General features: G+C 33.2%; 1 protein-coding gene across 1 annotated transcript in view; it reads right to left on the bottom strand.

Annotated features, from left to right (window-relative positions):
• Nucleotides 1–17,500, bottom strand: part of LOC135219775 (choline-phosphate cytidylyltransferase A-like) — a 327,433-nt gene that overhangs the window by 1,698 nt on the left and 308,235 nt on the right. The window contains 1 exon segment of the mRNA XM_064256827.1: nt 1–17,128. This exon segment is cut by the window's left edge and continues 1,698 nt beyond it. Coding sequence (XP_064112897.1) covers nt 17,020–17,128 — 109 coding nt within the window. The 3' untranslated portion in view covers nt 1–17,019.

Below are 17,500 nucleotides of genomic sequence, written 5' to 3'. Positions count from 1 at the left end.
AAATAATTCCAATTTAATAAAATATCTATGCTGTGAAAACAGGATATTCTAATACTTTTCTTGGAGGATTTAAATTTCTAGTTGTCAGTACTTTATAGGGATCATTCATCATCGTCATCACCTCCAATAATATGTGATACAAAGGATCTCAATGAAATTTCCCAATCTTTCCTGTGCTTTCACTTTCACAAATTTCCAGCCTTCTGCCTAAGTATCCATTCAGATACAAGCCGGCGAGTCTTGGTCTTCCAACTCTTCTGGTTCACATTCAGTAATTAATTTACCTGTCTGAACTGCTAATGAGGGTTTCAGAGACATGAATCCTTGTAAAACAATAGTCTGAACAGCATTTCATGAGCTATAAAAAAATTTCCAAATATTAAAATATATTCATTCTCACAGTCTTACAGAGGATCCCAACAGCCATTCAGTGTGATGAATAACTCAGCCACATACTAAACCACACTTATAAAATGACAAATTTTTAATAAATTTTTATTTTTCATAGCTAACAAATCTTCAGTCTTAACAATAGGATAACTTTCCAAGTGCCAGCTGGTAACTGGTTAAAACAATCAGATTGTAAAGTAAGGAATCTGTGAGACCTGGCAACTACTGCGCATACGAGGTGATAGCTGATCAGAGACCGTACACCATACCTAGTGACGCTTCTAGGAGCAACAAAACAACAATCATTTTGGTATGCTAAACTTATACTCAGTTGAGGAAACTATGTTAACCATCATAATGAGGCATGTCTATAATAAATTATGTACCCATAATTGCACTACATTACACATATTTCAATGGAGAATAAAATGAAAGAAAAACTGGTTAATTTATCAACCTAAAAACATTTTACTGTTCCATTTTTGGACAGTAAAGGTGAACAACAAGAATGAAAAATCACTGAGAAAGACCATAAAGCTGCATGAGAAATCACATATACAAGCAAAAGTTACACGTTCCAGCATAGGCTACTATTACCTGAGCAAATGACATATTCTGCTAAAACAAGAAAATTTACATGTACTCTCAACTTTCAGAAGCTAATTTTGGTGAAATTTTATTTGTAATCCAAACACTCTGATGACCTCTCAAATTGATGAGGTACTCCTTTTACCATAAAGATACAAGAGCAACTAAAGTAAGGGGTATCTTCCTCTTTATTCATGACCTCTTCCAAGCTATAGGAGGGTAAAATTGATGTAGCACCTTAACTAAACTAAAAAATCAAATCTGAAATACTAGCCGACAGACAACCATCTCCACACAGCTTTGCTATAAGGAAATGTAGGAAAATTAAGGACTTTAAAGTTACAAGGAAAAATCTAACTAGGTCAACAGTTCAAACTTAAAATCTAATGGGCCTGACAGAGTTGCCCTTCAAATTAAAAATTTATACTTCATATAATTACATACACAGTTCTTTAATTAATTTATGTTTGTATATACTGAAAATGAAGATTCTGAAAAGAATTCCTTCACTGATTTGTTTTCTTAACTTGATTTTGAATGTTAGTTGCACTATGAACATTCACAAAGATGATGATATTGGTGGTCTTCATTTTCTGCCCACAAAGTCAGGTGGAATAATCATCATATATCCACAGGTAAAAAACCTGATTAAATAAAAGATGAACTAAAATTCCTTCATTGGGACACTCTTTTCAGTACATACTTTGGCAATTGGTTTGATTTGTTTAGATGACTGTACAGAGGAAATTCATTATTATCTAAAAACTATCATTTAATGTAGACAGTTTTACAGATGTTAAACAACCACTGACAGAAATGGCTACATTTGATGACAACTGAACTTTGATTAATTTACTGGCATCTTCATTTTCCTTAGTGTCCACATGACCAAGGATCAACATATTTGAACATCAATTTGTTGTACAACAAAAAAGAATTTTCAGGACAATTTCCAAAGGTTTCTCTGGCATTCATATTCTCATTGAAAATTAAAATTTTCATGGTATAATGGTTTAGCAAAGAGTTCTTCAATTGATACAGGTTTTAACCTTTTGAAAAGTCTAAGAAGGAGAGTTCTAGTACTCACTAAAGAAACTAAAAGAATTTTAATCAACATCAAGATTATGGCTAAAAGAATTTTAATCCATATGAAATGAGTATGGTTACTTGTGAAAATTTCTCATGTAGGAATATTGCTTGTAATTTTATTGCATTCAACAGTTACCAGGCCACGATGAAGCAAAAGTAGGAGCTGAGCACAGTGCCTCACCCTACCAGCATTCAGGATATTTGGGATGACTTTTTAAGAGGACAGATTTTCAGACCTTCATTATGAATCCTATCTTTTTACCTTCATCTGGATTCTGATCCATATGTATATACTGTAATATATATATGAGTGCCATTGTCTATTACTGATCATAAAGTGGCTTGATTTATCTGTGCCAGTAAGTTCACAGCATAGTTTCATGATCTTTAGAGCATCTCTGCATTTAACCTTTTGGTAGGTCTGATGCTGTATGTGTGTAAGTGCTAAGAAAACTACCTTAAGGGACTCCATTTTCTAGCTTGTATGCATCTACCATTATCTATACAGTATTACGTATTGGATAGTGTATTTGATTAAGAGGTTTCTTTTTCTATGTCTGTGAGCAAGTGTCCAAAAACTCATTATTTTGTGACTTTTCAGAATTACATACCATCAAACATTATCAAATAATTATCTGTTTATGTTCAAAGTGGGACAATGAATATATAGTAGATATGTTGTTTTGAAAACAAAACAATGAAGAGGTACAATTTTAGTCATTGGTATATATCATGTTAGGCTGTGATTAATCATTTTGTCCAGTATTTACACAATCACAACAAAAGAGGGGAGATAGTACAGACTTTGTTTTTTTCTGAAGGAAAATCCTAAAATTCTTAAACATTAAAAGAAAAACAAATGAGTGAAATAACCATGTATCAAGTCTTTAATTAATAGATCAGTACAATATTAGACCTCATGGACGAACAAAGATGACATAACCAGTAATTTCACCGTACAAACTTAAAGCTTTGGTAGCTTAAAGGTGAATGTGAATAAAAGAGAGGTTTTGGTGAGCAGCAGAGAAGATAAGAGACAGAATAGTAATACAAGAAAGAAGAGGCTCAATTATAAAACAGGCAGAAAAGTTTAAATAGTACTTAGGATCTACTTTAAGCCAAGAGGGAGGATGGGAGGCTGAAGTTGACAGTAGGATAAAAGCAGCGTGGGGGAAGTGGAGAGATGTAATTGGAGTAGTAAGTGATAAGAAAATGCCAATCAAGCTAAAAGTCAAGATCTAAAGCACAGTGATAAGACCATTGTTAATGTATAGATTGGAAATATGGGCTCTAAGAAGAAAAGAGGTAGTAAAGCTTGAGAGATCAGAGATGTGAATGCCCAAGTGGATTATGGGAATATCGCTGATTGAGATTGGAAAATGATGAAATAAGAAGGGCAGGCTTAGTAAAGATTTCAGAAGTGATAAGAGTCATGATTGAGATGGTATGGGCATGTGTTAAGGATGGATGATGAGGAGGGAGTAAAGAAGGCTTGGGAAGAACCTTTTAGAGGAAGAGGATCGAAGGAAGACAGAGAATCATGGCAAGATAAAGTAAAGGAAGATATGGGGAGAGAAGAGGTTTGGTGGAGGATGATGTCTTTGACAGAAGGCAGTGGAGAAGGCGCATCAGGGAACCGACCCCTTAATATAAGGATAACAGTGGGAAAGAAGAATTTTAGTCAACAGGCACATAAACATATTTGGTTTGTCAGTATGTCGTGATTATTTTTCTGTCAAAACAAGGTTGGATGTCCTGCTAAATTTCTCTTACATTTTTAACTTACTTTGTACAATTCCAACGGTTTAACCCATACTGGATGGGTAAATAAAGTGACATGCAGCCCCTCAGGCCGGGTAAACTTTGAGGTCGCCCAATTTACTAAAAAAAACCATATCAATGAAAAGAGGAAGAATGTACATGGTGAAAGGAAAAAATTCTAAAAACTTTTCCCTACCTTCCACTGCCATGATAAGTTGAAAATGACAATTTACAACCCCTTGTGGGGCCTCTTTTACAAGAAATCATAAATTTTACCAACTTATATACGTATGTTTTTCTAATAAATAATTTTATTTTATTTTGTAAAATTATAATTACTGCTCACACAATATCAAAAGATAAGAAATAAAATCAGTAAAAAATTCTTAGCATATTAGTTGAAAAATATTTACGTAAATTTACCGAGAACGAAGATTCAGTAACTATTTTTACTTTTACATGTTTTTTTCTAATATTTCTTTTCACTTTCCTTTGCAAAATTACATTTACAACCGACATACTCTCGTAAAAGATAACAAAAATCAACAGCAACCCTTTGGTATATTTATGAGCAAATTTACAAAAAGATGTCATGTGAGAGACCTAATACATTGCCCCTTGAAATTATAAGCAGAACTGAAGTTCTGAGATGCCCAACTCGTGGTTTTAGCCAGTGTAAAAGTTGCCATTAGTGAATTTATGGGCTATAAAAGTATTGGCACCTCTTTCCCGCCCAATTCTTTCCAAATCGATGGAGCGTAATAGTTTATCTACAGGGTCAATCCTACCACCACCCCGAAACCTCTTATTACCACTCCCGAGGATCAATCCGTCCATTAGGGGTTAATTTTAATCATAGGTTGAAATTTCATCCTTTGACTCATGTCATTTTATTATCTTAAAGAATATTTACATGAAAAATTCTTATGCTACTATTAATCTGTCCCATAACTTTCACTGGATTAAAATTCTGAACATGGGTTCTTATACCATCCTTACTTTCTGTTCAATACTAAAAATAATTTAATTCTGAATTATATATGTCAAATGCATGTTCTCAACATCTTGTATGATGAAATTTGGATTGTGACTGGTGGTATTATTTTGGTATTTCAGAACTGTGTAGTCATTTGATTTAAAGAAAGTACAAGCATTATCATCATAACCACATTCATTCTTACTTTGCATTTTCCCTTCTATCTTGTGCAATTGATTCCCTATTTCCTATCTGGTCTATATCTTTTATATATAACTTTTATCCCTGATTATCTAGGCTTTTCTACAGGTTTTTGTTCTACTATTTTTTCCTCTATTAAATGCATTACATTCTCATCTCATGCCCAAACCATCTAGATCATTGAGATTTTATCTTATTTTCCAGAAAAGTCAGCATTTGCGTAATATGACCCTGCTCAACACTCCACAGTCATAAACATCAGCCCATGTAGTCATCTATTCAAGGCATTCTTAATTTTCTTTTGAAAGTGCCTATGCTTCTGATGAATATAGTGAAAGGCCTTGTACATGTACTGTATTGCAAATTCTTTTATTTGTAGTCATGTAATCTATATCACATTTAACAAAGATGTTGCTAGTCTCTTTTTTACTGTCCTTGACATCTAACATGATATTATTTGTTACATTCATTACAAACTACCTTTCCCACCATACACAAATTTCCATTTTTCTCACTGTACTTATTTTCTCTCCTTTCTTTCCAGTCCCTATGAGCTCAATTTTTCTCAGAAAAACAGTATTTCATGGCATCTGAGACAAGCCACCCTTGAAGATGCACCCCAATCTAGACCAGCAAACTTTGAAAACAAAATATAAAAGAAAATATAGTGGCAGCACTCACACACTGATGGTTTTGGTTATTACATGTGCACATTCAACTGTCTCAATGCATTTATTTATGATGCTATGGTTGCTACAGAATACTGATTATTGTAGTTTTTTTTTCTTAAATTCTTGTTTTTTTTCATTTTCCAAGTTCACTGATCTTAATTCTAAATAAGCTTTCCTTTAGTTGAAATACCAGCAAAGTGAGAACTTGTCCAAATTATGAAGTAATGTGCATTGCATAAATATGTCTAGCTGTGTTGTGTAAAAAATTTCCCTGGCCAACAGTGTCTCAGTGCATATATGGTGCAGTACTTTAAGATTCTGATGGTATTGGATGTTGGCTTATGGAGAAATTTTTTTTATTTCAGATTTTCAAAAACTACATATCAAAACAGGAAATATTAGAAACATGGAGTAAAATTTTATTGCACAGTTACACTCGGTTAAAATTGGGCATGAACATAACATACTATACAGAGCAAAATAAAAATAGAATAAGATATTAAAATCCACAAAATATAGATTCTGTATTACAAACGGAAAAATACTTTAGCCTTCAAAACCTGAAAATAATTTATAAGGTGTTGCAGTATAAAAAAAGTCATATGTGAATTCCTGAAGAAACTATCATGAAAAAGCAACTTATTTACAAAATTTCCACTCTTATTATGAGTCTTGTTCTAATAAGATTTACCAGTAAACCCTTTTAACACACGAAAATATTGCTTTCGTAGGCATAATGTTCCCTTAAAGTTAGATCTGTTCGACAAGAGCAAAAATACTGATATATACTATAACATTTATGGTACTACTCATATGTTAACCTGTTTGCCGAAATCTGCTGATTCATAAATGAATCCTCATGACTATGTATATGTTTTTGTTTTTTAATGGTGCTATTTCAACTAAGAATAACTTACACACTTCAATCTAAAGTCACCTACTGACCTTCTGATTACTGTCTAGCAGACAACCTTCCTCTGGGGTGAAGGCTGAATCAAGAGAAAATGTAATCTTTAGCCTCTAAGCTGCACAGTAAATTTGAGAATTTTTGTAGAAAATAAAATCGGTGTCTTCAACACCAAGAAATATGGTACTTTTCAATCCTCTTTTCTCCATTCCATTCGTCCATCTTTTTAAAAATTCCTCTAAATCTACTCAGTATATGGTAGATCCCAGGGTCATCCCCTTCTAGAATCTAGTGTAGCTTCTTCTAATATTATGTTATGAAATAAAGGATTCATTGCTGAACTTCACTGGACACCAACACTTTTCACTAATTCCTCTGATATATATGCCTCTTTCCTCACTAGATTTTGTTTTATGATGTAGTAACATCAAAATTTCATTAAGCCTTCCCCTTTTCCAGGCTAGAACTAATGAAGCATCTTATCCAATCACATCCTCCATGTTCAAATAATAATCTCAACAATAATATAAGTATAGGTCATACGGGTTTCACTATCAGATCAGTCTTGACAGGCAAAAATAAAACTCGAGGGAAACAAGATAGATAGCTACAGCAATTATATTAGCATGGAGAAGCGAATTACATAAATTAAGATAAGTTTCTCTCTGATGTCCCCAATCAATAGCAAGGGGTTAGGAGTCACGGGTTATGAGCACGCTTTACCAATGTCTTTTTTTTTATTAGAGAGCCTACTCTATGAAAACTTAAGACTAACTGGACAATACAGCAGGTCAAACCCACAATGTCTTACAAAAACTAACAAAAAATTATCATCCGAGTAACAGAATTTTTCAATGACCCAAAAACTGTAATCAAAATAAAATGGAAAAAAAAACCTGCAATAACAGATGAGAAAAAACCAAACCTGGTTGTGAACCCACAGTCTTCCAAAGCTATATTCTTTTACTTGATAAAAACAAGTTTGAATTTTTCTAGCAGCAACATAGTAAACATAATAGCTGTCTGCAGTACTGTGCAATCTAACTTTTTGCCTCTAAAGTTGTTCAAGTCGCTTTCTTCCTATTCCATAAGACATTTCTTGGTCATAGGCCTAAAATATAATCCTGAAGATGGCAGTTGCAAACCAGATAAAAAGAAAAAAATAGTGTGCTAGTTTTATCTGCAGTAAAACAAAAAGCAGATAATTTAATGTAACAGTACATACAGTATGTACTATGAACTACCTACAAAACTAATATATTACAGTCTTAACAAAAACATCACTCTCTATAAGACTACACACTCAAAATAAAAACTTGAATATGTTTTAAATGCTAAATGTGGAGTGTGAAGTCAATGTGAATGATCATGAAAGATGTATCTAGCACCAAACCAGACTTATCTGGTAGCATCAATTTTCCATGTTAATAAAAGTTAAATACTATCATGGACACTACAATTTCACTTGAAGTATTTCCAAAACTTGGTATATAACATATTCTTCAGTTAAAATTTTCTAATATACTGATCATGAGATTTCCAAAAACAAATGGGTAATCTATAAAATAAAAAACTTTTCACAAACATGAGAGAAAACCAAAGTGAAGAACAAATCCTTACAATATCTACCTGAAAATATTTCCACAACATAATAACAAAATTATTGCATACACAAGTACATATACTTTATACAAGGAAAATAATGATATAATAAACTGCTAACAGATTACCCATCTACTGTACTTCAGTAATAAAGATTACACTCACATGTGGCTGTTTAAAGAACTAATAACAGAAAAACATTTCAGGGTATGTTCCCACACTGTACTACAGTATTTATTTCAATCAGAAAGGCAAACAGTTTGATAATCCCTTAATCTCTATACCACAGCACTTTATTCTAAAATATTCACTGGCTTGGAAGAAACATCACAATACAATAATCAGTGTTCTGAGGTACAAATAACTAGCTTTCTAAACATGAATGCCTAACCTACACTTCTAAAAATCTCCAAGCAAATTATTCATCAGTTTAAATTACTCCAATCAGCAATGGAGTAGCTTAGAAATCATGAGTCATACAGTTTTTGTGTGAAATCTGAAAGAAATTATGTACATCACAAACAAGTAAGACCTAATAATAAGATATAGCATGGTATGAATCAGAAATAACCCTTGACATTTTGAAGTTAACACAAATCTCTACTTACTGAATTAAAAGAACTATGAATGCATGATGTAGCTATCAAGTAACAAACAGCTGAACCACAGTTGATGAAGTATCTTTAAAAACATAAGGCCATAGACTAAATCTACTCACCTGTTGATGACAATTGGACATACAAAAATCCTTGCTTACACACAGATGGCAAAACAATTGCTTGCTTATGACCACTGGTTCAATTAATATCCCTTTGTTTATGGGAAGATGGAAGAATATAATTCTATGCACTGGCTAAAAATCTGGCAGTTATATTTCATGCACTACCAACAATTCCAAATGGTATATAGCACTGTATTGATAAAATGCAACCACTACACATCAGATATCCTGATATATGCTTAAAAAATTATGAAGAAATCTGTAATTTATGAATAACAATTAAACCAAAATAAACATTATCTTTGAATATTCTGTTAAAGAGCAATTATGAATACTATAGACCATGATGCTTAGGAGAAGTACCAAAAATTATTCTAGATACCAACAAATTTCAATTTTAAACAACAGGTTTTCAAAGTAATCTCAAGTTACTCACACCCCTTTCATCCCCCCTGAAAACTGAAACTCCAAAAAATGTAGAAAAAAATGCAATTAGTACTATTATACATGTATAATAGTGCAAAATAAACATAATATCCACACACACACACATACATACATACATATACACACAGAGCATCCATAGGACAAATCAACTAATATACAAAATTGTAGCAGCTGGTTCCAGCTGTTATAGCATCACTATTGGCAGAGTGATGAAGTATGAAAAGACTCAGGGCAGAGAGGTTCTTCATTCTGCCCACAGCAACTGCCCTGAAGATTATGATCCATCCTTCTTCAAAAGATGTGGCAACAGGGGCACTGTTGGCCAAGTTCCACAACTGCTTTTAGGTCTGCCATTGCAAAAATTTGCATTTTTTTGGACCCAATAGTTTTTTGTTTAAATTGTAGTGCCTTGTCTACTGAAGAAAGTTATGTGCACATGTAGTGCCTTATCTGCTGAGGAAAGTTATGTGCACAGTCTTAAAATTTACTTGAATAGGTTGTATTTCATTAAATTTCTGTATTTTGGAAGCTGTCATCAGCTTTATTCTGACTGGGGTATCCCCTATTGTTAGGATAGTGAAACATGCTTCTCTCACTTCCCTTTTGCTTTAGAAATGTTATTACTAAATGTTTTCAGTTGACATAACTTTTCTTTTCAATATATTAATTTAGCTTACGATGTAAAGAATACTTTTCTAGCCTAACATTTCATTTCATCATTATGTGAAAGTATGACCTAGATTTGCAAAGTCCCCACATATATAGTAGTATGTATATCCTTACATCTCATTAAAACAAATGTTATAGGATATTGGTTATACAGAAAAATATTCCCCATGTTCAATTTAATATCAGGTTTTTCCATGACTACGTACTTAGATCTATCTACCTTATGGATCTACTTTCACAAATGCTCATCCACCATGAGGGTGTTATAACCCGGTTAAGCAAATCTCTTACAGCTCCTTAGTGGGATGTTGCAAATATTTTCCCAAAATGTTATTTTGACTCAACAAATAATTTGAATGATTTATTAGTTTTACCAACGTAAAGCTAATAATAATTTGAAATTTAATACCACTCAATCTGCTAGATTATTTGGGTGGTATACTTTAATTTTGATTTTTGCAAAATTCATTAGCCAGTGGACTTATCACACTAAGTGATTATAGCTAGATAGTTAATAATTTCAAATAAAGTATCACCCAATACATATCCATAAATTTGGAATTTCAATGTACACTTGCTAAATTAGTTTTCAATATAAAATATCCTAGTCTACAAATATAAGAAATAATCAAATAACTTTCTTAAAATTGTAAAATATGACAGTTCATAATGATTTAAAATATAGTACCACTTAATACAGATTACATATGTGATAATTTATTCTAAATTTTTAGGCTAGATTTCATTGTACAACACCCTAGCCTACAAAGATAAGAAATACTCCTGTACAAATTGTACTCAAAATTGTATAATGATATCTATAGTTAAAAATAATTTGAAATATATTACCCTAATATGCAGTATATAAATGGTATTTTAATTGCGATTTGCATTGCTACCTTTCAGTATAAAATACCAAAGCCTACATAGTACATATGAAATATGTACTGGTAAATTTGAAGAAACAAATTCTTTACAACAATTCTGATACTTAAAACAATTCGGATACTTGATAGTAACTCAAAATATAGTACTACCCAATACAGCTCATTTATATAGTATTTTAAAATAGATTTGCAAGGCCAGCTTTTAATATAAAATACCAAAGTCTTCACATTTAAGAAATACTATGTAAACCTGAAAGAACTTTTTTTTACAACAATACTGCTAGCTAGTAATAATTTAAAATATAGTACCACATAATATAAACCATATATGAGGGAGGTATTTTAAATCAGATTTGCTAAACTAGCTTTCAATATAAAATAAACTAGTCTAGTGCAAGTCATAATGAAATTTTAATGTATGATCATCTAAAAAATGTCAGCAGTAACATTAATGACCTTAGATAAAAGTACACCAGAGAACTCCAAACCAGTCACCAAGCCATTTTATTAGTCAAATACAGGAGGACATTAAGCTAATAAAAAACTAAATGCTCCCTAATAAAAAAACTAAATACTATATTATTATCAAAATACCTCTACTTCAATGAATATCAGCCACTAAGGCTGCTTAACCAGAAGTCAATGGCACCTCTGACTTAATCATAATTTAAAGGAATGATGCCAATAATTATCATTAAAAGAATGTTTCATACTGAGCTTGTCTCTTAACAAGTTGTCACTGTTACGTACTAGTAACCAAGTTGGTCCATTTCATGCCAGTACAGATCTGACATATATATACGTGGCTCGTATTCTACAGTTTCTCCCAATTTTTTATTTTTTTTAATACAAGGCTGCTGATATACTAGGCCCCAGGTTGCTAACTCCACTGGAAACTGCAGAATCTGCTGTTTGTCAGTAGGGACAGTATATGCAAGCCACAGTTTGATGCCTCTATAGGCAAAATCTCAGCTGGGATAGCCACTTCTGAGTTTCATGCAAGGCTCCACTTCCTCTCTATCTAATCTTTACTAATACCCTGGAAGTGACTATGAGGGAACCCCAAGTCTTCTAAGACTACCTTGCCTGTGGCTTCAAAGTTTCATGCAGACCTTATTAAGAATGCTCTAAGATTTCATGGATGGACACCCATTGGCCTGTAGGCTCCAAATTGTTGTTCCCCAATGTCACCCTCCTGTTATATTCCTCCCCTTTCCATCATGATCTCTATGAAAACTCTGTTGTTACAGAACTCATAGGATGAACCTGAAAACAGAACTGCACATCATCTACTCTGCTGCATAAGTTGGAACCAAGGAAACAATACCTCACACTTCCTCAATCCCAAGAAGCCCCAGTACAACATGGAGCCATATACTTCAGTTGCCCTTAGAGGATCCCTCCCGCAACAGCAGCAACAGCTTCAACAACAGCATCCCTTTCATGGTGGATGAAGATGTTCCCACTGAGGAAAAGAAAAGGCAACTCCTGGAATGCTGACTAAGGAGACAAGTGACAAAATTCAAAAGGATCTGGAAGTTGGGAATCACCTTCTGCAGCACCACATAAAATAGAAGCCCTCCCCTTAGGATCACAATATGAGCTCCACTCTCAAGGAGTTTTTCCAACAACCAGACTCCTCCTTGGAGAAGTACCTTCAAAAGGCTCTTCTAAAGGGAGCCACAATGAAAGATATGTTCATTTACTTCTTGGCATAGTTAAGCTACCTCTACACAAAGACATGTTGAAATTATTACCGAAACCATTACTATAAGACTTTTTCTGACCCATCTGTTTGGGGACATATACCCTGGCCACTAAGATAGTTAAGATGTACAGGGCTGCACTATCAAGACCTTGTTCTATGTGTTTGGCACAGGCTCCAATATTAAAGTCTTTAGTTCTACCTTCCAGTCACTTACACTTGAAAGACCTGCTCCTGTAAGGGCTCTAATTCCCTTGTCCTTAACTAAGGTTCTTTAGATTCCCATCATCTTCTCAATCCATTGCTCCTAATATGACCAATACCCATTTGCTCCAAAAAAGTGGTATTCCTGCTTCATAACCCACTTGACAATTGCTCGTCCACTGGCACATCATTCCTGGCCAAGAATAAGACCGACTCAAGAGGAAATCCCATCTTCTTCTGCGGGAACCCACTACAGTATTACAAATAAAACATTATTCCCAGTCCAGAGCAGTTGTCCTACATCCCATCTAGTAATGGTTACAAAAGTCATCTCTGAGTCATATAGCTGACATACATACAGGTTCTTTCTCCATCTTTATTCATTACAAATCCTCAAAGGAATCCTGTATGTATATAAGAGAAAAGGTAATTCCTTATATGACTTCACCATGGATTTTTTTTCATTTGGGTAGCTGGAATTCCTTTCTAAAGAGCTAGGCCATATTTTCAGTTGCCAATTTCTTTTATATGCTCCTTTGATGATAAAAAAGTGACTATGCTATCAAAAACAGGTTTTGCCATAAGAAAAACCTACTTTTGGTAGCATCCATGAGTCTCCAAACCCACCACTTTCTCTGAATAGGATGGGAATCCTTGTTGGTTGTTGGGCCTTGCCAACTGTGCCACTAGTGCCAAATCAGCAGAAGAAGGGTGAATAGTAATCTCCCCAACAGGTGCTGATGAGAAATATAAAAAGAGAAATGCTAGATGTTCCAAAACACAAAATTTTATTCTGCTGTGTATGTGTGTCCTTACACACCAAAAATCTTACGAAAGAACCAATTCAATTCAATACAAGAGAGCATTAGCATTGTATGTTACCATTACCACCTTACTTGTGATATGCTGCTCCATTATACCAAACTGAACTCAGAATTGCGACATATCGTAACTTACAACTACTGATGAACACTACTAGTGCACTGTTAAATAAATATGACTGATACAGACACTATAATGACAGGCTATTTTAGGAAATTTTATTATTATGTAATTAATTAAAATGAGAGAGATATATAGAGTAAATACTATAATTAGCTGTATTAGTCAGCCTAAACACAAGAAAACATCAGGATAATGTGCTGTATACACACATTAGAGCTATGATAGCTGTTCAGTAATGAATATGTACATATTCTTTAATTATTCCTTAAACAAGACAGGAAAAATAATTGTTACATAGTACAGGCAGTCACCGGTTATTGGCGGGGGTTCCATTCTCGGCAGGGTGCTGATAAGCAAAAACTGCCATTAACCGAAACTTGGAGGTTTATGGTGCCAAGTTTTGGTTAATGGCTGTGATAACCGATTAACGGCACCTTTGTTAGGTATGTTATGGCACCATAACTCTATTATCAGCACCTTGTGGGGCCGATAACCGAAACTTGGCCCGTTATGACGCCATAAATCGCCGATTTTCCAGATCGCCATCAACCGAGTCCCCCGATAACCGGGGACTGCTTTTACTGCTATACACTGTCTTGGGTACTGTAGCATAAATGATCTAGAAATGATTTACAATGCTATGTACTGTATAAATCAGGATCTGCATAGCTGATGCATTCATATGCAAACAGCACAGTGTAATTTGCCATTATAAGTGTTTTGCATTTGCATGATATTCAACTTACTGTTTTAAAATTCATTTGTTAAATCAGTTACATCGATATAGGGTTTGTCCATACAATTTTAGCATTTACACTTTCATCTAAAATAAAAAAAATTTTTGCATTTACCCCCTTGTCTAAAATAAAATTAAGATAAAGTAAAAGACATATTCTAACCAAGAGGCAAATTTCTTTCTCCAATAAAATTTATTCTGCATACTACATCTATTACTATTATTATTATCACTCATTATTTATGTCAAAAAAGACAAGATCTCTCCAAGCTGCCCATTATCTTAAAAATTGTATATTTAGTTATGTTTCCCACCAAAAGCTAGACTGCATTCTTAATAATAGCAACAAATACCGAGGTAAAAAGTACTTTGCATGTAAAAAGACATGTACAGACTGCATGGATTTAGTTACTTGTTGATTACATTCTATATCTGTTTCTTGTTGATTACATTCTATATCTGCAAAGATGAGATTACACCTGGAAATGACTGCATACCAACGCAGTGATTCTACCAGTTCAATTTTCTTACCCGATTACATACATACAACAATTTCCCAGTGAAAATTAATTTCACATTCATTTCTACAATTTGTTTTGAGTACTGTAGCATCAAATTCATGATTATGAGAAATCTAAACTAAACATGGTGATTACTTAGGGGAGTACAATGGCTAAAAGACTGTTCCAGATGGATTATTAAAAGTTAAAACATTTGCCTTTACTGAAATTATTATGAAGCTGTCTTGAAACTTTTCTTATGGCTAAAGAATACTATTCAAAAAACCATTTGAAATCACAACAGCAAGGTGACTTTCAAACTAATAATCAGAGTGAAATGTTAAAATATATCAAGGAATGACCTTAATTACATGAGCCTGAATAGATATGAAAATTTCAAGACCCCAACTCTTCATGTTATTGATACTGTATGTACTACTCCTTCATCAGTATTTTATTAAAAAAGACAAAACCTATCACCACAATGTATTAAAGATATTCTATTCCCTTTAGTAACTTCCATGCATTTCAGTCATCATTGTTTAAAATTAATGGTCAACATAAATGATACCATATTAGGTGCATAAAGAAAAATGAACCTTTTTGTATTAAATAGTGCTGTAAATTGCTGTACATAAGTTAAGATATATCTGCAACTGATTAAGGCAGTAAATGATACTATTTAGCCCCTAAATAATGTAATCCTGATACGTTAAGTTTTTTTTTTTTTATAACTGATGCAAACACTCCTTTCCTGTTGACAATTCCTTTAGTGGCTGACAAGTAGCTTTATATCCTCCCAAATAGATTTGCAAACATAGACACAAACTGAATGGTAAGTAAACTACTTCCTAATACCTGAATTTTTCTCCACTTTATAAGAACACAAGGAAAACTTTAGCTGTTTTTCCAAACTTGTCTGACCTGTATATCTCTAAGCACTGGTGAATAGCATAAAAAGCAGTACTTATGGTAAAATAAATCTTTCTCTTTCTTAAAAGTATTCATTACAATGGGTATAATAAGCCTCTTCTATTACTTGATATTCATTCTATACATGCACTAGAATTCACAGTGGAATAAGTTTTATCTATAAAAATGCATTCCACTGGCCTTTCTAATATTTGATAACAGTACTAGTGAAAATGTAAAATATTTTCATTACAATTTTAACAAAATGCAATCTAAAACATTTCCATTTCATTAAATGGTTCAAAAGAAAGAACTCTTGGCTACATGTGACATATAGTCCATTGCCACTTAAGTTTACCAGAGATACAAGTCAGTGCACAAACACATGGTAATTAAAGTAGGACGTCTGATACATAGGTTGAATTGGTGCAATTCATTCATAGATTATACTGATCCTTCCATCTATCCTATAAACAATCTGACATTACAACTAAAATATACTTTTATACTGAAGCTTGTGTACTTCAAAAAGCTACATACCTTTAAAACATTTAAATTTTATTCATGACACAGTAAAACTGTCTACACTGGAGATGAGTATATATCCATAAATGGTTAATTCCAAGTAATGTAAGGCCTTTATTGATTCAAGTGTATTTCACTATTAACATCTAAAGGAAGAAAGAAATCCTATGGGCTATATATCTGAGCTACCAAACAATTCTGCAGTCAAGTATATAATATGATATTGATAAGTCGTAAAAGGATTAGGACAAGGTGTTCAGCAGTATTGCTAGGAGTCTCTTGAAAAAGCTTCATATTGTTTCATATAACACTGATGAAACTATAAAAGATAGACTACATAAGTGCTTTGAATATTATGTAATAAGAAAAAGTAGAAAACTATTTCCCTAAACTGTATACCTATGCAGAGAAGCAGCAAAAGGGCAAAACTGAAAGGTTAACTAATAGTAGCCTAGCACTGTAATATACGATAACAAGTATAATAAGCATAGTATTGTGTCCATAAGATTTTTGCCATTGGAGTAGAAAAGAACACTGAAAACTGAAGAATAAACAAAATAAGAAAATGAATTGCTCACAGCCTTCACGCTGATGCACTTTCATAGTCGTCATCAGAATAATCGTCATCTATCAAAGAGGCACCTGAACGACTTGGACTAGAAAAATCAAACTTTGTGGATTTTGCTGGCGGACTGTCAAAAGAAAGAAAGAAAAAATTACTTACATGAAATTGAAAACCTTAAACACATAACACTAGCAAATACAGTAGAGCCTCGGTTCTCGATGATAATTCGTTCCGGAAGGAGCGTCGAAATTCGATTATTTCGAGAACCAAATCAAGTTTTCCCATAAGAAATAACTGAAAATGGATTAATCCGTTCTTGACCATCAGTTATTACCCTAACCTTGCCTTTTTATACAATACATTACATGTAAATTACAACTAAATAAGTTAAAAGTTAAATAAATATCATGTTAAACGTATATTTATAATTTTAAATGTATAATATACAGTATAAAAGAAAACTAGCCTGCGTCCAACCGATTGTTGACCAAGCGCCATA

This window comes from Macrobrachium nipponense, chromosome 1, assembly GCF_015104395.2.
Source record: "Macrobrachium nipponense isolate FS-2020 chromosome 1, ASM1510439v2, whole genome shotgun sequence".
NCBI classification, from domain to species: Eukaryota; Metazoa; Arthropoda; class Malacostraca; order Decapoda; family Palaemonidae; genus Macrobrachium; species Macrobrachium nipponense.
This window is presented reverse-complemented; position numbering and strand designations above follow the sequence as displayed.